This window comes from Mytilus californianus, unplaced genomic scaffold (genome assembly GCF_021869535.1).
Source record: "Mytilus californianus isolate M0D057914Y unplaced genomic scaffold, xbMytCali1.0.p SCAF_2, whole genome shotgun sequence".
NCBI classification, from domain to species: Eukaryota; Metazoa; Mollusca; class Bivalvia; order Mytilida; family Mytilidae; genus Mytilus; species Mytilus californianus.
In genome coordinates this window covers 98,519,009-98,543,508 of record NW_026262668.1, presented here as the reverse complement: position 1 = coordinate 98,543,508, position 24,500 = coordinate 98,519,009, and the positions used below count along the sequence as shown (strand labels likewise).

The 24,500-nt window shown below is 32.4% G+C and overlaps 1 protein-coding gene across 1 annotated transcript; it reads right to left on the bottom strand.

Annotated features, from left to right (window-relative positions):
* Window positions 1-5,768: 5,768 nt before the first annotated feature.
* Window positions 5,769-12,223, bottom strand: LOC127730533 (uncharacterized). Its single transcript, XM_052238967.1, has 4 exons — window positions 12,114-12,223; window positions 9,412-9,523; window positions 7,143-7,277; window positions 5,769-5,962 (listed from the first exon to the last, which is right to left on the bottom strand). Exons 2-4 carry the CDS (start codon window positions 9,521-9,523, stop codon window positions 5,829-5,831), a joined length of 381 nt encoding a protein of 126 aa, XP_052094927.1. The 5' UTR covers window positions 12,114-12,223; the 3' UTR covers window positions 5,769-5,828.
* Between the last annotated feature and the right edge of the window lie 12,277 nt (window positions 12,224-24,500).

Below are 24,500 nucleotides of genomic sequence, written 5' to 3'. Positions count from 1 at the left end.
TTATAAAACTTGTAAACTTTATTTTCATTTTTTAGTCATGAATGACAATAATAGACAACGTTCCGACAGACGTTCTCCATTGGATAACCTATATTGTTATACAAGCTCACATCATAATCTATTTACACTTCGTCTGAAATTGAACCTAACAATATTCGTTCTGCAAGTTTGCGCAAGCAAATTTTTTTTTTCTCAGCGGAATTCGAAGCCTTGTTCTGTGACATCGTTACATTAAACTATACGAATAAGTAAAAAGATTACTGAAAAAGAAAAAGACAGTGCTGTGAGTGATTGGACACAGATTTATAAGTGTTAAAACGAAATTTGAGGAATTGTCAAGCAATCAAATATCAACAAGACTCGCACGGGTAATCGACAGCGACAGGGCAATTGATTTCCCGTGTAATAGTGTAATATTGAAACCAGATCCTATTATAGACTCCTTTCGCGTAATGTCCTTCACCGGAAAAGTTCATCAATTATGCGCGCTTTCATGACGCCATTTTCCAGATAGAAGGACCCGCCAGTATCCCTGCACTATTAAAGTTCAGCAAGCGTCTTCGGGATCGTCATTATGCAGGATAAACTAGAAATAATGTTTGTTCCGTACGTACTTAATCACAATTCCCTAATGACAGCAGTACAGATGATCAATTATAAGAATTTAATTTGCCGAATAATTCGTGCAACATAGCATCATATTTTTTCTTCAACTGCTCGCTCAACGTGGGTAGGAAGTGACGATGGCCTAAACGCACGAATGATATAAAAATAAGGAGATATGGTATGATTCCCAATGAGACAAATATCCAACGTAGTTCAAATAAAGTGGATATAAGCAATTATAGGCAACTGTAAGGCCTTCAACAACGAGAAAAACTCATACCGCATAGTCGGCTATAAAAGGCCCCAACAAGAAAAATATGAAACAATTCAATTGAGAAAACTAATGGCCTAATTTATAACAAAACAATTTACGAAAAACAAATATGACAGACATGAACCAACGACTACCACTGAACTTGGCTTGGGACAGGCACATAAAGAATGGGGCGGGGTTAAACATGTTTGTGAGCGCTCAACCCTCCCCTAACCTGGAAGTTCACTAAAACCAAAGTTTTTTTACGGAAATTCAACGAATTCGAAAGTGGTCTAGTGAAGAATATGTAATAAAGTAAAAACAGACTACTCGAGTCTAGAATTTGAAGACCGGCTTCACTATAGTTCGTTTATAAAATATTCGAAGTGTATTAGAATATTTTTCTGTGTTTCAAACAGAAGTCCTTAAAGATGTGTGCAAGTTTATCAGAAAAGTTCACAACATGCGTGATACTTGTCCATCACAATTATAGACATTTCTGTTCAACACCAGTAGCAAATGTTCTGAAAAAAGTGGATAATAAAATTTAAAGCTCTTCTTATCTTCATGTTATGATCATGTAGAAAGAGTACTTGAGACGAAGTGTTTTAAAGGACCGGCGTAACTTTTGAGGCGTTTGAAAATACGTTCCATTTTTTAAATGCATATTACATATGATACAAACTGAACTACAAAGGAAACTTTGAAAGAGTTGGCAACACGAAAACTCAGAAAAAATCAGGTTCTCCGGAAGGTAAAGTAGTTTCTGTTCCAAAAGTGGCATCCGTCGTGTTGCTCATGACAAGTAAAACTGTGGTGATAATTTATATACCTAAGGAGGCTACGACTATAGTCAAGTCAAATATCATATACCAGTGGTCATCTGCAACAGACATTTCATAACGGCAATAAAATCCTGGTAGTGTCTACTATGCGCTTGGTCATAGCGGATTGAAAAACTGCGATCCTTAATTTTGTTTGGAAAATTCTAAAATCATGTCTTTTCGCAATTTACAATAAAAATCTAAATTATAAGCCATATATCTTTGATGACGAGTTTTTACAATACTTCTGACGAGGCATAATTTCATTTTGATATTGAATTGTATATAAGTTTGCTAGCATGGTGAGTATGATGACCCAAAAGGTCAAAATCGGTAATAACAAATATAGAAGTATCTTTCTACCATAATATTGTTTAATCTATCACAGTAAAATGTGTATAAATGTACACAATTTGACAAAAAAAATGTTATGAAACATGCTGTACCCTAATAATTCCGTATTTACACTGAAATCTATATAAATACAAGTTCTAGTTTTTCGATGCTTTGAAGCAATTACATAGATATAAGAAGATGTGGTACGAGTGCCAATGAGACAACTCTCCAATCAAGTATTAATTTATAAAAGTAAACCATTATAGGTCAAAGTACGGTCTTCAACACGGAGCCTTGGATCACACCGAACAGCAAGCTATACAGGGCCCCAAAAATGACTAGTGTAAAACCATTCAAACGGGAAAACCAACGGTCTAATCTACATAAAAAACGAGAAACGAGAAACACTTATGAACCACATCAACAAACGACAACTACTGAACATCAGATTCCTGACTTAGGACAGGTGCAAACATGTATGATAGGTTGACCATATACGAGATTGTTTGGCGTGTTTATTTAGGTTTACATTCGACAAACCATAATCATTTTCATTACCAGATCAATTATTTTATTTGTATTGATATTTTAATCATTTACATCTAAATTCTAATGCAATTGTCGAGTAAGCTGTTGTACTGTTCTTTAATTTAATGAGTAGGTGATTGCTTAAAAACAAATTCTATCCTTTGAAAAAAATATATTGCTAATTTCTTCTTGTTTGAGGCTTATTGATATGAATTCCGACGAAAATATTTTCTTTCTTTAATAAAAGTCAAGTGATTTGCTTTCCAAATATTTGATTTCTAGGTTTGTTTTAAGACTATCAAAACCTTCGATTTTTCTACCCTACCATGCCACATGAAAAAAATTAAAAGAAAAAATACACAATGCTTTCATCCATTAAAAGCGCTGCCTGTAATTAAGCGGTTGTCGTTTGTTGCTGTATATCATATTTGTTTTTCGTTCATTATTTTGTACATAAATCAGGCCGTTAGTTTTCTCGTTGGAATTGTATTACATTTGTCATTTCGGGGCCTTTTATAGCTGACTATGCGGTATGGGTTTTACTCATTGTTGAAGGCCATACGGTGACCTATAGTTGTTAATTTCTGTATCATTTGGTCTTTTGTGGAGAGTTGTCTCATTTGGAATCATACCACATCTTCTTATTTTCATATATACGCTATAAGTTTATTGTTTTGGGATATGATTCGGCATATTTTGTAGTAGCTTGAGTTTCTCATCGACAACATAATTGTTGAATTTGGAGGTCGATGTTTTCAGCATGTTGTCGGCATCCTTTTGGAACCAGCTGTGTGCCTCTACTGGCCGAACTAGAGATTAATTAACCCACAGTTAAAGTTTCCTCCGCCTCATTTCTAGACATATACCTCGAATTTGACTTCAACATTCATTTCAGTACCAAAATCTAGAGACAAACGAGACGATTTCAATTTTGAAATTATCATTTGTCCTCACCTTAGCAGCAATATACAAACTTCACCCGCGTATGAAGTAAACATTTCTCAACTCATACGATATTCAAGAGCTTGCAGCTGCCACAACGTCATCGTTGTCTGAGCAAAACGATTTTCAGCCAGGGTTTTGTTAATAACGTCTCGCCCTTTTTTTCAAAATTTCCATCGGAAAGTACCAAGCCCTAATAGATGAATATTCAGTTTCTACTTCACAAATAATACAAGATGGTATTGAGTCATAGATTCTATGTGCTGAAGTTGTATATCATTTTATGTACTTTAAAGTTTTCCCTGTATTTGTCATTGTACTTTTATGATCCTTCTTTTGGTCTGATGACTCTTGACGTGGGTCGGTATTTGTACATCCAGCTTTCGGGTTGCTGGCTTTGAGTGTTCCTGGTGCATGTGGGCCCAGAAGTGTGATTCGGATGCGTGCAGATTTTATAGTGTTTTCATTTTGTTTACTCTTGTATTTATATTTTACTTAAATTATACATTATAGGAAAAGTGTATACTAGTTTGGCATCATGTTTTAATTTACTGTATATACTATCAAATACAACAACTTTTTGCTGGTGTCTTTGTCAGATTTTGTTGGTTGTATGTTTTAGTAATTTGGGTTGTACAATGTATGACTGCGATGTATGTTTACACATTTTTGGCTACTGTATCCCAATTATTGTCACATAAACCAATTATGTCTGTTTGGGTTGCTCATCCAATTTTGTTAATATAACGGAATTATAGATAACTGTCATACAAGTGGGAGGTTTAGCGAGCTATAAGACCTACCATCATACGTTTCTAGTGACACCCGTAGTGTTACCAATCTTTATATCCATGAAGGAAAAAAATTGGTGATTAAGCATCTTATTATAACAGATTGGTAAATGCCTCTAGTATAAATCTTGTATATGTTCCTTTTGTTTTCATTTTGTTTACCCTTGTATTTATATTTATTAACATCCTTGACTCTGAGCCTTGACTATTGATACTATTTTAATTTACTATATTATCAACTACAAACACATTTTTGGTGGCGTCTTTCTCAGATTCATTTGTTATACTGTATGTACTATCGACTATCATTTTTGTTGTTGGCGTCTTTGTCAGAATAATTTGTATGTTTGTTTGAATTATTTTGTCAGTTGTGTTGTACAAAGAATGAATGTTTACACAATTGTGCCTGCTGGATCCAAATTATTGTCACTTAGACCAATTATGTCTGTTTGGGTTGCTCATCCAATTTTGTTAATATCACGGAACTATTAACAACTGTGATACAAGTGGAGGTTTAGCGAACCATAAAACATGGTTTAACCTACCTTACTGCGTTACTCGTGACACCCGTAGTGTTACTACTGTTAAAATATATCGAGGAAAAAAAATCTGCTGATTAGGCATCTTATTATAACGGATTGGTAAATACCTCTTGTATAAACCTTATAATAAGAGAAAACCAAATTTACAAACCATCGGAACATGGAATTGTCGAACCCAAATACATGAACAAATAAGTGTATAACTGTAACACAGTTTTTATGACAAAGAATAGAAAAAATCCGTTGTCGATAGGAACAAAAAGGGCAGAAGATATTAAGGGGACATTCAAAAGCTAAAAGTCGACGACAAACAGATAATATAATTAAGAAAAAAGAGGAACTACAAAAGAATCTACAAAACACTACACAGAAAACTAAATAATGGACAACACGAAAAAAATAGAGATTGCTTTCAGACGTAAATACAAAATGGACAAATACAGAGCAAAATCAACAGAAACTCTCTTTATAAACTAAGAGTACGCAGTTATGGTCCACGTGTAGATTCAGTTGTATTGCTCATAGGAAGTAAAAATCCAATGATAATATCTTTCGGCTGACTTATATAGTAATTGCGCCTTGAATTCATATAACATATATATTATGTTTATAGACTCATTCCTTAATATATTTTTAGTATTACATTTTGGCTAGTAATTATATGAAACTGTGACGAAAGGGGTTGAATGTGTTATAGTAAAGTATATTTCGGTGATGTCACAAACGTAAACAAAAAGAGCGGGACAGTGATTACTACAAGTAGAACATGTGACACAAATATCCCATAATGGTATGGCGTCTATAAAACGTTACTATTAAGACATGATATAAACATTTGGAGATGTGAAAATAATAAATATATTGATTTGGTATAGGGCTGTACAAACTCTACTTTGTTTCTTCGATTGGAATATAAAGGGTTTTTTTTAAATAACAAACAAATCAGCTGTTTCTGAATATGTGTTTCATTTTTTTATACAAATACAAAAAGTATAAACCCTACCATTTAAATAAAAGTTGAACATAAGCATGTATTGGGATTAAAAGCGGTTCCATCAGCGCACATCATTTCAATCCAATAACCATTACTATATTGTTCATAGTGTCTAGGGCTCTTGTCTGTAGCTCTGAGGTCACAGGCTGAAAAAAATAATATTTTATAAATTAATACTACATCTATTCAGATATTAATTCAAAATCGGAAAAAAAATCCTTTATGTCTTGTTTTCTCTTTTAATTGACACACAATGGAAAATTTAAAGCACGCAACAAATATGACGACATAAAACAGTTCTTGCTCTTCTGTTTCGGATTTTTGACATTTTATGCTCTACAACTTTTTACATTTCTGGCAAAAAGTTGATTTCAAGTGTACCTGATGATTTTCATTCAAGAAAAATCTATCGTACGTCCGATTATCGATATTATATAATTTTTTAATTTCACCTGGGACGGAACTGATGCTGGTGGATTATTAGTCCTCTACGCATCGTCTGTCCAGTAGCCTGTGCTTTAGTACTGTTAATTGTTTATATTTAGTTAACAAATTATTTAATAAAAATATGACGGTTGTTTTCCGTTCGTTCCCTTGGTTGATAAAGTCTCACGTTTGAATCTGTCAGTTCTTATGGACTGTCCCCTCTTTAAATTTACCTAGGACTTCGGTATTTTTGTTATTTAATATTTTTGTTCGAAATGTACACATTCAAAAATATACATAAGTGATTACTTGAAAGGAATGTTTAAGTATATCCCATATTTGGATCACCTGGAACACAGATCCAATGTGAGCTATTGCCATTGCTTAACATCTATCATCCAAAACTACCGAGCCACTTGGAACCAATGCATCATCATCAGCGGGGATTTACTTTTCAAATTATGTTTGATGACTACCGTCGTCAAACCAAAATGGCTTCATAGAGGTAAATACAAGAATACAAACACTGATGGTTTTTTGTTGCTCTTTTGGTTTTGTTGCATTGGTTTGTTTAGTTGTGTATATATCTGACTAACAACTTCAAGCAGTTACAAGCCAGTAAAGAAGAATTAATCGAAAAATACAAATTTTTGAGCGAGGATAGATTTCTTGCTTAATTGAGACTGCCAAGGTTTCTATGATTACTTGATTTAGTTGTAGTACACTGAGTTGATATTGAACAGATGAATATTAAGTTAGTCAGCAACACGTTACAGGGATGTATAATATGTGTAACTGATTTTACAAGAAGCTGCATTTAAATCTTCCAATAGTGTAAGTGGTGTTCATTAACGCAATATAAATCCGAAACTATAACTAACAACAATAAACAATACTTACGTGGTGGGGTATGGTCGCATGCACACTTATGTGCGAAGAATGCTTGTCCATGAGGACAACGTCGAAGGTAGCGTCTACCAAAGTTGTCAACATGCCAATAACTCTCTGGATTTCTGTGGGTTTGTAGTGGACAATCTGTATAAATGTGTATCTGATTCGTTAGAATGTTTCGTGATATATATATATATTATCTATATCTGTGAAACAGTGAAACAGCGAAATCGGTAGGAAATTATGGAGAACATTTTAGAACAATTTGATGTCTTCATAGACAAAATGTGATTATTCATATTGCATATAAATATTTAGTGCATTTTCAGCCTTATTTTTTTCCTATATTATGCACAGCGTGTACAAATTTTATAACTTTTCAATATGTATATATATATTCCTAACATCGCTGAAGAGACATTAATTGTCGAAATCCGGATATGGTGTACAAATGTTTGCACCTCATGTTTGCGGTATATCATCTTTTCTGCAAGTTTATTGTTTTCTGTTTGGTATTAAATTAATAATGAAGATCCATTTTGTTACATCTTGTGATACGTTTATTTGGCAATCGCCATGGCAGTCAGCAGGGTTTAAGAACATCAGTTGTTCGAGCTGTTAGTCAAATGCGTTTTGTTAAAATATACTTTTTCACGTTTTGGTCTTTTGGAAAATGTTGTTTGTGCTGTATTTAGACACCTCTACCAAGAAATTTGTTTTGCATGCACACGTATAAGAATTGCGGTTTTTACCCAACGCAATCATAGGTTTGAACGTTGTTTTCAATTTAGAGTTGTATATGTATACATGTATATACTTAATTGATTGATTGATTGGTGTTGAACACCACTTTCAACACTATTTTGGTATTTCGTAACGGTCAGTTTTTATTGGTGGTGGTAGCCAGAGTGCCCGGGAGAGAACAACCGACCTTTGGTAGGAAAACTGACAATCCTAGTCAATTTAGATTGGAGTCGAGCTCACCTGCCACGTGCGGGATTCTAACTCACAACCTCAGTGTTAACAGGCTAGTGATACAATAATTCGACTATACTTTTTTCTTTTTTTCTCTTTTGACTACTTAGACAACTCGGCTACCGAGGCACCCTTGTTATATATATATATATATATATATAAAGGTTTCTATTTATTTTAGCCTTTTTATAGTTAATTGGATTCGATTCAGTTTCCGATTAAGTATGTCTGTCTATCATTCAATTTTAGGTTAGATTTAATCTTTACACAACACAGAGCTTAAACTACCCCTTAGCACAGTTAAGATATGAAATAGATATAATCAAAATATGATAAAATAAAGTGTAACACTATTTAGTTTAATACTTATTACAGATACCCATGCAATTAAGCTTTTATAATAGCAACAGCAAATTAACATGTTCAAATATCAGAAGTAATCATCCGAAAAGTGCAAAAAAAAAAAAGCCGGAAAATACCTGGAACGAGGATTGTGAACTATCAAAATCGAATTCAAATTGTAATTTCTATTTTATAAAACATTGATAACACAAAAAATTAAATATTTAAATCATAAAGGTTTCCTGAAATGAGTAAGCAATACTTTGAAAAGCAGACTGGGACTGACAGTTACACTCTACAATATTGCAAGGACTGACAGTTACACTCACCAATATTGCAAGGACTGACAGTTACACTCACCACTATTGCAAGGACTGACAGTTACAGTCACCAATATTGCAAAAAGGACGTTAACTTTATAATATTCGCTTAATCAGAACTGATGTTCATAGCATTGGGTAATTACTGCGTTTAACTTTTGATTCAAAATGTTGTGAATGGTATATATCACACACAGAACATTTGTATTTGCAAATCAGAACTCAGTCTGGGTTGTATGATATTTCTGATTTCGTCAAATTTCAGAAGTTACTATTTTAAAAAGCAATTCTTCACTCACTGTGTGGAAACCGACGTTTAGAAAGACAAGCGGCGGACGACAGGATCCCTTTATATATACGTTTAACCAAGGATTGGGATAGGAAGAAAGGAATGTGCTATGTCATGTATATTTGTCGTTCGAAATTATTGTTGTAATGCTGTATATGACAATGGACATTCGTAGAATTATCTTCAAGGAATGTCATGAAATGGGTTTTTTTGTTTTTTATATCTATGCACTATACATATTCCAATTTCAATTGATCAAATTGTGTTTTATGGTGCAAAGTAAAGAAAAAAAACTTCCCAGTTATGAACACGATATCATAAATAAAATCGTCTTATTAATAATCGTACTCACTGGATATGGAATTTGAATTCCATTCATTTTTCCTTTGACTTTTCCTCCATTGTGATTTAACACCAAAAATACACAAAAATAACACCAACACCGAAGTTACTGTTGTTCGCATCTAAAACATTTACAATATTAATTTAGAAAAAAAAAAGCATATTGACGTAAAATCTCAATGTGCTTTATTTCATGTTGTTTGTTTGTTTATATTATTGTTGGCGTTTTACGACATTAAGTTCTTTGTGTTACTTTTTGTTAGTATAATGATTGTGGGTTTTGAAGGTTGAACTATATCAAAACACGTTAAAATGTAATAAATAAGTTATTAAGAATGAAAAGTAAAAACAAATAGTTCCAATTTTAATTTCCTGACAGCCAAAGATATTGTTGGATGGTCACCATAAAGTCATGTATTATTGGACGTTTTATGGAAAGCCAACGGGGTCAAAATTCTAAATTCGTGAATTGTCAATTTTTAACTTGTAACTGTGTAATTTGTACATTTGTATCATAATACGAAACGTAGCATAATATGAATGTACAAATGTCGAATGAACAAATCACCCACTTTGCAATCATCGCGTTAGAAAAGTGTCGATTTACAAGTATAATACACTTTTTTTCACAAATAACATAAAAGCAAAGATGCTAATTGACATCTACAAATTTACAAAAAATTCAAATGTAGAATTTAGCACTTTACAAATTACAAATAAACATATCACAAATGTAGCACCTAATGATCAATATACAAATGTGGAATTTACAAATCACGAATTCAAGAATTACAAATGTTCAAATTACATAGTTACAAGTTATAAATTTACAATTTACGAATTTTGAATTTTGACCCCGTTGGCTTTCCATAGACGTTCACTAATAAAAGATTTTCAGTCTGAAACGGTCATTTTGATCTTCCTGGTTTTTGGATGGGTTCCTGTTGCTCATTTTTTAGTTTTCTATGTTGTATTTAGTGTACTGTTGTTTGTCTTTTGGGCTTTTTCTTTTTTTTTTTTAATTATAAGTTTGAATGATTCTTTGGTATCTTTCGTCTCTCTCTAACAGGATCTGAAAAGTCTGGACAATAAATCATTCAGTCATGTTCAGTTTTTCAGTCAATTTTCGAACTTAGCCACTGCGGTAAGTTCAGTATTGTTCAGACAGTTCACTTGTAGTTAATTCAATACTGTTCAGTAGCATTTCAGACAATTCAGTATGATGTTGGTGTGTACAGGTAAATAGAAGCTACTGAACAGTCTGACTATAGACTGAACAGATATTAATTGACTACAAGCGAAGAGTCTGAACAGTGCTGAATTTACCGCAATGGATAAATACAAATATTGACTGAAAAACTGAAAATAACGTAATAATTTATTGTTCAGTCATTTAAGAGATGTTCAGATCAAAATGACTGTTTACATTGGTTTACTAGTAGTTGAAAGGTAATTTATGAACACACAATAATCTGTTATGGAAAATATAGAACAATAAACCAAGAAAGGACAAACTCTTCACATACCGGTGAAACAGAGAGACGTGCTAAAAACTTTTACCTTTAATAGGCGTTATATCCAACGATAATGCACACAGTATCCAGTCGGATGTGTTGTTGTTTTAAACACAATAGAACATGAGTATCCTTTGTCTATGTTTTAATGCATTCTTATATTTTATTCATGAACAAAAGTCACTAAAATTGCACATAGTAATAAACTAGCTCGGATGGGTTATATTTTATAGAATAATTTATTTACATGTATATTTACGTGTGTATGTGTGTCGTATTATAATAATGAAGTTAAATATGTACATTAATATATAATAAGCAACATGAATTCAAGAACGGTATTGTAAACCAACGTGAAGATAATTAATTATTCAATCTTTAATGTATATAATATGCGGACTCCTGTAAAATTGTGCAAACTATATGTATATGCTGGCAATCGCCAATGGCAGTCGGCAGGGTTTAAGAACATCAGTTGTTCGACCTGTTAGTCAAATGCGTTTTGTTCAAATATACTTTTTCACTTTTTTGGTCTTTTGGAAAATGTTGTTTGTGCTGTATTTAGACCCCTCTACTAAGAAATTTGTTTTGCATGCACACGTATAAAATTGCGGTTTTTATCCAACGCAGTCATAGGTTTGAACGTTGTTTTCAATTTAGACTTAATTGTGTATATGTAATATATATATATATATCGCAATTCAAATAAAACCAGGTTAAACAAGCCTTATCTGATTAGGTATAAACGTAATATGATAGTGAGTTTAGTGCGCAAGACACGTGTTCCTAGAAACCGAAACCAGGCGCGATCGACTCCAAAAGAATAGAACCACATATACATGAAACGTTCGTAAGAAAACAAATAACTCAAAAAGAGTGTCAAAACCCCGGTCAAAAACGAATATGGTCAGCTTTGCAAAAGGAATGCAACCTTTGTTTTAATACAAGTATATAATTAATACATAGGAATAAAAGAAAAAAAAAATCATTTGTTTTGTTTATTTACTATTTTTTTATCTCTGAAAATCCGCACTTTGATAAATGTGTTTACAATTATTAATTATTTGGTTACAGCTGACATCCTTGTTGTAAACAATCTATTAAATTTTATATGTCGTTAATGACTAACATGAGTGTGAGGTTGTGAGGTTGAAAAGGTTAACAGAATTTAATGATCAAATGGAAACTTTCGTCTTACCTTTACAAATTGAAGTCGTCCAGTTAAATAATGAACCTTTGATAATGACCTATCAACTGTTTTCAGAGTGCGGACTCATTAGTAAAAATAACACTTCTGGTTAACTGTCATGTGTGATGAATTGCTTACATAGTATTTGCACCTTGATAAAATAGTTATAATTATTTAGCTTTGACCATATTTTTTACACAAATACATCATTGACGAGATTTAATTACCAAATTTTGTCCGGAAAACATGCTCATGGTAGATTAATTGTCATCGAGGAATGTATATTTTATGTCAGACAGAGGTGATACTGTTGGTCGTCATGATATGTCTGTATTTTTACGATTTTCACACAATATAAACGTTCTTAAAGTCATATGAAACGAGTTTGTGGTGATTATAATGTTAAGGAAGTCATTAAAGCAATGCATGCACATATTTTGAGGAAATTTTGAACCAATGCATGCATATATGCTAAGATAATTATTGAACGAATGCATGCACAAATGTTTAGAAAATTATTGAACCAATGCATACACAAATGTAAAGGAAATTATTGAACCAATGCATGCACATATGCTAAGATAATTATTGAACCAATGCTTGCATATATGTTAGGAAATTATTTATCAAATGCATGCACATATTATATTAACGAAATTATTGAACCAATGGTTGCACCTATACTAAACTTAGTCATATGAACACTTTTGTATTCCGAATACATAATGTTTAATCGACAACAATTATTTTTTTCGGAGGTTGTAGATCTGAAAGTTTGGCTGGTAATTACCTTTTGGGTTTTGTTGTCTAAGTTTACCGAAACGTGACCTTGACAAACAATCAACACAGAAGCATGGGGCTCTCGAAAAATAAATGAGATGATATAGCTATGTTTTGTTGTTATTTTTGATATATTTTCCATGCGTTCCCATTTGTTTTTTTAAACTGTGTCATAACAGTTGATAAATGAGTTCATGTTTTTTAAAGATTTCTTTCAGATTCGGTTTATACTATATTCCTCTAATGTTGGTTTACTTTTTATGTCATCATTATCTTCCCTTCGCACTTGCGCTGTGGGATTGTCAGAATTGAACCAATGCATGCACATATGCTAAGATAATTATTGAACCAATGCTTGCATATTATGTTAACGAAATTATTGAACCAATGCTTGCACCTATACTAAACTTAGTCATATGAACACTTTTGTATTTCGAATCCATAATGTTTAATCGACAACAATCATTTTTTTCGGAGGTTGTAGATCTGAACGTTTGGCTGGTAATTACCTTTTGGGTTTTGTTGTCTTAAGGTTACCGAAACGTGACCTTGACAAACAATCAACACCGAAGCATGGGGCTCTCGAAAAATAAAATCCATGCGTTCCCATTTGTTTTTTTAAACTGTGTCATAACAATTGATAAATGAGTTCATGTTTTTTTAAAGATTTCTTTCAGATTCTGTTTAATATACTATATTCCTCGAATGTTGGTTTACTTTTTCTGTAATCATTAACTTTCCCTTCGCACTTGCGCTGTGGGATTGTCAGAATTTTAACAAATAGTGTCATGGTTAAGGTCACTGTATACGGAAAAGTTGTCGGCGAATTAGAGAACGGGAAGACAATCATTCAATAGCAGGACATTTCGGAAGATTTTGAGAAAAAATAATTGAGTTTCTTTTAAAAGAAATTCTTTGTAACCGTGTTTTATATTAAAATGTAGCCATTCAAGTATATAAAACGTATTAATTTATTTTGTTAAATTTGAACGAACATATGAATTTAATCATCAACTGTAAATATAATGTCAAAGGCTATATTTTCAGGTGTAAATTCCATATATATATATAATTATACACATTAATTGTCCATTTAATGCCCAATTACTCTGGAAAAAGATCTTATCAAAAGTATTTTTTAAATATTTAATTCACATTGTGATTGTATTGTAGAATTTTAATCTTTTATTCACACACATTATGATGGAAAAATTATTGTTTATTTAAAATAAATCTCTTTTTCTATAGTGATAATAAATTTTCGAAAACAAACTTTCTTTAATAAAAATGAGTAATATGGCAAACTATAGTAAATCAAAGCACTGAAGTACTGCCTACTCGGATAAACGCAATATCTGATGGCTGATGAATAATTCATTAATGATAGGGATTTCAAACCTCACTGCAAAACTGAATTGGTACAACACTTCTTTATATCATCCTATTATAACATAATGTAGATTAGAATCATATCAATATCTTTATAACATTAGTGTATCAGATCATCTTAATTATCAAAAAGGCAAATACTCATCCAGTGCATGCCGATATTATATTCAGATGATATTGTAATGGAAAGAAGAGGCCTCTTTCAAATATTCTAATTTCTTCTGAGCTGGATATGTGCACATTGTGACATTTCCATGTTTGTTCTATGCCGATAACATAGTTCTATTGTCAAATTCAAGACCAGTCTCCAATAGCAGCTTCACACCTTATAATTATATTGTCAAGATATGTATTGCAATAAATACGAATAAAAAAAGGAATAGTTTTTTTTTAATAAGAATGGTCGTCTAATGATTGAAATATTACCATTGACCACAGTAATATAGCATGTATTAAATATATAAATATTTGGGTGTAGTTTTTAGCAACACTGGTAGATTTTATGAAGCTTAAGCAAAATCATTTTGGCAAAGGAATTAAGGCTAGATTCATTTTTTACAAAAAATATCAAGTCAGTCTCATGTTCTTTAAAAATATTGCTGCAACTTTTGATCATACTATAAAAACCCTTGTTTTATATATGGATGTGACATAGGGGTATTATACACCTGACTCCTAAAAGAACATATATGTCATTTATAAGAAATAAAAAGACAAGAAGCAGGAAAACTAAATGTGAAATTCTGTAAAATACATTCTTGGGATAACAAAACATTGTACAAATATTGGAGTTTATCATTAGTTAGAAGGACTCCTTCATATATTATCACTCAAATATATTGTACTGGCATCGCCTTGTTGTAGTACACTGGTTAATTTAGACCTACTAATTTGTAAAAAAAACCAAAATTAAAATGCTGCTAATAAGGCGCATAACACAAGTCTTTCTAAAATACTGGAACAGGGTTAAAATTTCTTCGAATCAAGATGATTACTGTTAACTCAAAACATATTTTACATTCAAGTCAATTTTTGGAAAATGACGCTGTCAAAGCGTCAATTTTACTATACTATTGACCAGATTTCACTGTATCGCTTCCGGTCGCTTCCAAGCCGCCTTTCGAACTCGGTTCCGTAATTTACATACCTATGTCCTGTACAGAATTTCATTCTTAACCTTTCCATATGTTTATTGTTATTAAAGGGTATTTTGAGCTATCCCTTTGGTATTTTTTTCATATTTATATGAGCTTTCGCTTTTATGTGCATGACTTTACAATCCGTTAAGAATATAAATAGATCCGTATTGTTATGGTTTTGGACTTTTTACATACCAATGATAACAAATCGCTATCGCTAGAAAATAGTTCTTGAAAGAATGTTTACCTTTCTTGTCAGCTGAACTTTGAAACCATTCAAAAAATAATAATCGGAATCATCTTGAAATCATACGAAAGATAATGGTCTTTATTAAGATTTAAGAAGTTTTTAAGAATGATACGGTTATATTTACGCGGTGCGTATGGATTTGTTTACAAAGTTACTGCTGCAGATATAATATAGGTCAAATATCGCAAGGGCCAGTTCTATTAAAGAATAAAATGGCGATAATTGCAGAAGTTTTTCTGTTAAAAAGACTTTATTGCTTTCTGGATTTCTTCACTTTAAAAATAATTATAAGATGCAGAAACTTTATGAAAGGAGTAGGCAGTGCTCATTGAATCATACCAAAAGTATTTAAGGAAGGTTTTACCCTTTCTCTGACAACGTGGTCTCGTCCATTTTTTGAAACATTACGATTATTTCTTTACTTTTTTCGAGTTATCAACTAAACTATTGAACCTGTATTGTTTTGAGAAAAGCATTCCTTGAACCTGTATTGTTTTGAGCAAAGCATTCCCGTTGTCCAGGTGTTCATTACAAGCCCGTATTTTACGATTTACTTGCATTGCTATTTTCAAAATCGGATACGAAAATTTCTTGAAAATAAAAAAAAAATATTCAGATTTGCCATCCAGTTTTCAATAACTATTAATTAAATATTAATTTAAAATCAATGTTAACTGTGGATGACTTGGATAAGGAATGGAATTTAATGATTCCTAGAGATACAACAAAATGTGTTAACAGGAAGTTGTGAAGGGAGACAATTTCATTGGGCAAAATTTAAAGTGCAAAACAAGTATTGTCAAATCTTGTAAAATATTTCTGGTGGCAATAATTCACATATTCATAAAATAACCAAACACAACTTTTAAAGGTGGTTGTAATGTTTCAATTGACAAACATTTATTTATTGATAATCCACCTTTAATAATAAAAAAAACTTCTTTAAAAAAAAAGATTTCTATCATATTCATCTTGGAATATGATCAAAATATGTTAGCATATTTTAAACATGCCTTTAATAACATTTCAGTACTTATGGAAAGAGTTATTCCATTTCTTCCTTTGATATTAAAGGATAAACCAATTGTAATTGCAAAATTGTAATTTGATAAATGTAAATAAAAATTAATGCAGAAATTCCAATTTTGTCATTGTAAACCTTCCTAAATATGTGTAAGTAAATTATGAAGCTGTAAAGGATATATAACTAGTTTATTAAAGTCAAACAACCGAAAGTGAGAAAAAAATATATACCTACTGTGCTACATTTGGGGACGGGTGGTAATAATATCAAATTATTTAAGTTATCTAGGCATTTTAATTTTTAAAGTTTAATTAATAATTGAAATGTCACTTATTTGCATTTCAGTTAATGCACATGGCACATGTATAAAAAATCCAGGTTTTTGTCTATTCAATAAAATAAAACTAACATGGTAGTAATAAATAAATGTAACACCAAGTCACAAACATGAAACTTAAGGTGAATCAATCTTAAATCGGGCGCTAATACCACAGCGCTATAAAAAATCCTGGGGAGAACACTGGATTGTATTGCTTTCAGAGTTATATAAAACACCTTGCCTAAGAAAAAGGTCTAGCTAGGTCATTTTAAAATAATGAGGCTATAATGATGTAAAGTGACTTATAACTGCCAACAGCCACATTATTTAGACTCTGGTGGATAGTTATCAGACTGTTATTTCATTGGCAATCATCTAACCACATCTCCTTATTTTAGTACGGGTTAATTATTTGAAATAAATGACTCACAAACATTAAATCATTTGAAAAAAGATAATTCTGCAATAATTTATGTTGTCATTTAAAGATTTCAGTTTATATATATATAAATATCAACAATGAAATTTGGTTGTATAAATGGTTTCACTATATTTGTAATTGTCAAGCTAGTATAACAATACTATTGTCCAAATCTACAGAATTTGATCATCCTTTAAGTAACAGAAATAACAATGTCACTAAGTCATTTATAACTTATCTCTTAAATAAGGACTATGTGGGGTATCAGAGCTTGCTTACTACGGGCTCTTCATCATCATTTTGTTAAATAATTCTACAAAGAAGGGGATAGTCTGTTAATGTATCATTGACTAAGAATAATGAAATTGCAAGAAACAAATTCACATATAACTTTGAATATTGTAGATCGTTCAGGTAGTCTTGAGCCATTTCTTTATACAAAAGAAACAACCAGTATATAAATATAGTCATGTTACACCACTGTCCCAGGTTAGGGGGGAGGATTGGGATCCCGCCAACATGTTTAACCCAGCCACATTCTGTATGTATGTGCCTGTCCCAAGTCAGGAGCCTGTAATTCAGTGGTAGTCGTTTGTTGATGTGTTACATATTTGTTTTTCGTTCATTATTTTGTACGTAAATTAAGCCGTTAGTTTTCTCGTTTGAATTGTTTTACATTTGTCATTTCGGGGCCTTTTATAGCTGACTATGCGGTATGGGCTTTGCTCATTGTTGAAGGCCGTACGATGACCTTTAGTTGTTAATTTCTGTGTCATTTGGTCTCTTGTGGAGATTTGTCTCATTGGCAATCATACCACATCTTCTTTTTTATATTCACTTCACACATATATATATATATATATATATATATATATATATATATATATATGGCAGTCAGCAGGGTTTAAGAACATCAGTTGTTCGACCTGTTAGTCAAATGCGTTTTGTTGAAATATTCTTTTCACTTTTTGGTCTTTTTGAAAATGCTGTTTGTGCAGTATTTAGACCCCTCTACCAAGAAATTTGTTTTGCATGTACTCGTATAAAAATTGAGGTTTTTATCCAACGCAAACATAGGTTTCAACGTTGTTTTCAATTTAGACTTGTATATATATATATATATTTGGCAATCGCCAATGCCAGTCAGCAGGGTTTAAGAACATCAGTTGTTCGACCTGCTAGTCAAATGCGTTTTGTTGAAATATACTTTTTCACTTTTTTGGTCTTTTGGAAAATGTTGTTTGTGCTGTATTTAGACCCCTCTACTAAGAAATTTGTTTTGCATGCACACGTATAAAAATAGCGGTTTTTATCCAACGCAATCATATGTTTGAACGTTGTTTTCAATTTAGACTTGTTTTTATTTTTTCGTTTGGGCTTGTATTATATTTGCCTTCGGGTTTATATGATCCGTTCAACCTATTTCGACTCTTTCAAAATTCAAGAGTCTATCCTAAATTGAGGTAAATTATATGGCCTTCCAAATACCGTTTCGATTCCTAACATCACTGAAGAGACATTAATTGTCGAAATCCGGATATGGTGTACCAAATTTTGCACCTCATGTTTGCGGTATACCATCTTTTCCGCAAATTTATTGTTTTCTTTTTGGTAATAAATTAATTATAAGATCCATTTTGTTACATCTTGTGATCCGTATATTTGGCAATCGCCAATGGCAGTCAGCAGGGTTTAAGAACATCAGTTGTTCGACCTGCTAGTCAAATGCGTTTTGTTAAAATATACTTTTTCACTTTTTTGGTCTTTTAGAAAATGTTGTTTGTGCTGTATTTGAGCCCCTCTACTAAGAAATTTGTTTTGCATGCACACGTATAAAAATAGCGGTTTTTATCCAACGCAATCATATGATTGAACGTTGTTTTCAATTTAGACTTGTTTATATTTTTCGTTTGGGTTTGTATTGTATTTGCCTTCGGGTTTATATAATCCGTTCAACCTATTTCGACTCTTTCAAAATTAAAGAGTCTATCCTAAATTGAGGTAAATTATATGGCCTTCCAAATACCGTTTCGATTCCTAACATCACTGAAGAGACATTAATTGTCGAAATCTGGATATGGTGTACAAAATTTTGCACCTCATGTGTGCGGTATACCATCTTTTCCGCCAATTTATTGTTTTCTGTTTGGTAATAAATTAATTATAAGATCCATTTTGTTACATCTTGTGATCCGTGTATTTGGCAATCGCTAATGGCAGTCAGCAGGGTTTAAGAACATCAATTGTTCGAGCTGCTAGTCAAATGCGTTTTGTTAAAATATACTTTTTCACTTTATTGGTCTTTTGGAAAATGTTGTTTGTGCTGTATTTAGACCCCTCTACTAAGAAATTTGTTTTGCATGCACACGTATAAAAATTGCGGTTTTTATCCAACGCAATCATAGGTTTGAACGTTGTTTTCCATTTAGACTTGTATATATATATATACATATACATATATCTTGACAAACAAATAAAAAAGCCTTAGACATTGAAAACAATTCATTTCTATTCTATTGTCAGTCAGCCTACCTACCATGAACTGAAAAGTCTCTTAAGATTCAGTAGATAAATTATGTGAAAATCAAGACTTGCATCAAAAATATCCCAATATTAGAGACAATTGCGTCATTTTTCCTCAGAGCTTTCAGCTCTTTGATTGAATAATCGTACTATAAAAAATCGAGATAAACGCTCGATGCTTAACAGATTAAGATAAAGTAACCAGACTTCGCAGTGACAGAAGCCGATAAGAAAGGAAGAATGATGAACATGGAAAATTATTTTACCAAGATCAGAGAAAACGTTGTAAATTATGTTCCATTATCTCGGTAGCGAGAGGATGGGGTTCATTTTATCTTGTCTTTTTTTACATCCATACGAAACATAAATTTCTAAGGAATATTTTTGATCGAAATTCCCTTTCTTGAAAAAAATCAAGTGAAATACATTTATTAATAAGGATTATGTCCATTGAAGACCAGCTGTTTATATCCTAAATTTGGGTGACTACTGTAACTCTATTGTAAAGCAAAGACACTTAAATAAAGGAGTCAAATAGTTGTAACATGTATCATGTATCTGCTTTTATTTTTATGCTCATAGTTATACCCCCGCTTTAAAATAGTGGGGGTATACTGTTTTACCTCTGTCTGTCCGTCCATCCATCCATCCATCCATCCGTCCGTCCGTCCGTCTGTCCATCCATCCGTCCGTCAGTCCGTCCGTCCGTCCCATGAATATTTTTCGTCGCATCTTTATCAGGAACTACATAACAAGGATTTCTGAAATTTGGTTTCTGGGTTTATATAAGTCACCGTGTGATGCGTTTTCAGATTCGTCACTCAAAAACTTCCTGTTTACCGTCAAGTATTTGGGCGGGGGTATCATCAGTGAGAAGTAGCTCACAGTTTCACTTGTTGATTCTTAAACTTTCATTTTGCAGTTGGAAATCGTATAAGATTCATAGTAAATTCATTATTTCCAATGCAATCCACACTTCTGTAATTGAGTACTTATATAAGTCAGCTATACCGTGTGATGCGTTTACAGATTTGTCACTCAACAACTTTCTGTTTACCGTCAAGTATTTGGGCGGGGATGTCATCAGTGAGCAGTAGCTCACAGTTTCACTTGTTTATATTATTTAATAGAACATTATGTTTTTCAAGTGTATAGATATTAGGATCAAGTTTTGAGTTATCGCTCTTCATACAGCTGACTGACTCTCTTCTCCCAGTTTGGTATTCATCATAAGTGAAAGATGTGCAAGTGTGCGCGAATCAGTTTTTTTTTCATTTCTCAAGACTATGACCACAATTAATGACCTATTTTCGTTGTCCACCACGGTTATTGTTCCCTCTAGATACAGTGTATTTTTTCTTCCTTTTTTCCTCTTTCTCATTTAGTTTTTCATGGGACGGAAATGAAAGAAGAGAATTGAAATATACTTTTGGGTGTTTTATTTTAATTATTCAGCAGATAGAAGGAATGATTAGGCCAAATACAAAAATGTAATATTTACAGTTTTAGGAACATCTCTTGTCTAGTCCTTAGCAGTAGGGATGTATACTGGCTTAGCAGTCGGGATGTAGGGATGTATACTGGCTTGTCTAGTCCTTAGCAGTAGGGATATATACTGGCTTGTCTAGTCCTTAGCAGTAGGGATGTATACTGGCTTAGCAGTCGGGATGTAGGGTACCCCGCCGCATTTTTGCGCCTGTCCCAAGTCAGGAGCCTCTAGCCTTTGTTAGTCTTGTATTATTTTTAATTTTAGTTTCTTGTGTACAATTTGGAGTTTAGTATGGCGTTCATTATCACTGAACTAGTATATATATTTGTTTAGGGGCCAGCTGAAGGACGCCTACGGGTGCGGGAATTTCTCGCTGCATTGAAGACCTGTTGGTGACCTTCTGCTGTTGTCTGTTCTATGGTCGGGTTGTTGTCTCTTTGACACATTCCCCATTTCCATTCTCAATTTTATTATGTATACTGGATTGTCTAGTCCTTAGCAGTAGGGATGTATACTGGCTTGTCTAGTCCTTAGCAGTAGGGATGTATGCTGGCTTGTCTAGTCCTTAGCAGTAGGGATGTATACTGGCTTGTCTAGTCCTTAGCAGTAGGGATGTATACTGGCTTGTCTAGTCCTTAGCAGTAGGGATGTATACTGGCTTAATTTGTAAACAGCGTCAGTGTCATTTTGACTAAATTTTGGATATATGTTGGGAATTGAACAGAAAAATGCCCACACCAAATATTTTGCAGAAACTGCAGATTCTGATTATTTTAATGTGACAAAACATTATGATGAACAAATAGGAAAAAATAGTGATGGTCTATGACCTAAGAGGCTGATTCCCAAATTCCCGAAAGTAAAGTCTGGACCATCTTTCTTGACAGAAAGTGATATCTATATGTAAATTATGCTGGTTTATTGAACTTTTATTCAGTAATGTTGACAAATCTGTGAAAATATGGCATCTTTTGGCATTGAGAGCAATTTGAACCCTGTTTCAGATTTTTTTATAAATATGGTGCACCACTTTTTGTTTTGTGATAATTCCAACACACTTGTCTGCAAAATAATTAACGTTGACAATGGTGGATGATCAGAATATGGAAAAAAAAGAAGAAAAGAACAGAATGGAAATTTCAGGACTGATGTACAACAAATTAGACAATTTAAAAAAAAAATTTGTCACCTTGAAAAGTTTATGATCTAGTATATTTGTGGTCTGGTCTCTCAATTAAAAGCTGATCTTGGTAGTTTTTTTATTTGTTGTAACTGTCATGAAACTGTAAGGCTCTTTGATATACTTGTCCCTTACTGCAGTAATCATGCTTCTTGTTTAGTTCTCTCCAGGTATTGTGCTCATTCGGCTTTTCTTTAAAATCTAATCAATGATAAAATGAACGAAAAGGAAAACTTCGCTAAACATTTTATTTCAGTGTAATATTTCAAGGAATAAGAAAGTAAATCTAGTTTAAAATTTTCATAACATGTAATATGACCTGGTGTTACACATGAGTAATGGTACCTCATGTATTTGTGAAATTTGTCTAATTAGTGTTTTTGTTATATTTTACGTGCATTGTATTACAGATAAGATATACAAATATTTAAGATAACTTTTGAAAGTGAATCTTCTTTCTAGATATTTGAAAAAAATAATTTATTTTCAGTGTAATAGTTGATATTTAAGGGCATTTACAAGAATTTCCAAAAATAAACGAATTTCATAATTTCTGATAATTTGTCATTGAGAATCTAAAACAAGATTTATTTTAACATGAGGGTAGTGTTATTAATACTGTCAGAACTATCGTGTTTGTGACTTTGGTAAAGGTAAAAATGTTTTTAATTACAATTTATCGGAACAATCTCAACCTTATCTTTTCCATAACGACATGTTAAAGGTAAAATAGAGTTCCAAGTGAACAACTCAAAAGTAGTTAAGCAACTCAACTTCTGACTGAAAATGAAGTAAAAGAAAATCTCGATTTATCTGTTAAGTTTGTGTTTATTTATTCTTCAATCATTTATTTGTTCAAAAGTACTACAGTTATGTTGGTCATAATTCAGACAGCTACACTATTTACAAACTTTGAGGGAAGGGGTCAAAGTTAATATTCCCAATTAGAAATAAAAAAACATTTTGCACACGGTCTAGTTGAAAAAATGCATACAACGTTCACAACTGACTTTGAAACCGGAATGCTGTTAATTTCAGATCACTTTTAGCATTTTCTACAACGATATCAGCCCTCAAAGTTTGACACTCATAAGTCTCAGATGAAGTGTTGCAAAACTGTCTTTGAGTGTATAAAAGAATTGGCCGATAGCATAACTTCGGATTTTTATCCTACGTTAAAAGTCATGTGCATAAAATTTCAAAGTAAGAAAAGAAATGTCATATTAAAGTGACAGTACATACACACTGCTTTGTTGCATAAATAATCGACGTTAAATCTATATACATTAATAACCAATGTAAGGCGTGTTTAAAGAATATTTTTTTTCGTATCCCTTCTTTGACATTAAATTGCCATAGGTTGTCGTTTATGCTGTGCGGAGACAATAAAAAGTGTCCATGTATGCTCTTATAGGTTTACCGTCATTGCTTATTCATTTTTGAGATAGCTTCCCGTAGGCATACTACTACACTTTAATCTTTCGGTTGGTATGTTTATTGAAATTGGTGTGCAGTCCCTCCAAATGATAAGCTTTATGTATACATTATTTCCGCCAATATTATCTTAAAAATATGTTGATGTACCCGGTGATGTTAAAATGTTTGTTTGTGTTTTTATGTAATATTTTTCGTTTTTCTTTTGCCATACGGTTGTCATTTTCTCTTCAACTTATGAATGTCCCCTTAGTATCTTCCCTTAGTATCTTAAGCCCTCTTGTTTTAAATGCATAACAGCAATAGAAGTACGGTTTGCTTTAAGTTTGGTTATGCCAAGTACGGATATGATTTATGCTGCCATGGACTGATTCAAAAAAATTTGAGTGGCCTACAAGCATGGAATCGGTTTGAACTATTAAAACAACTTACAATGATGCATGTTAGT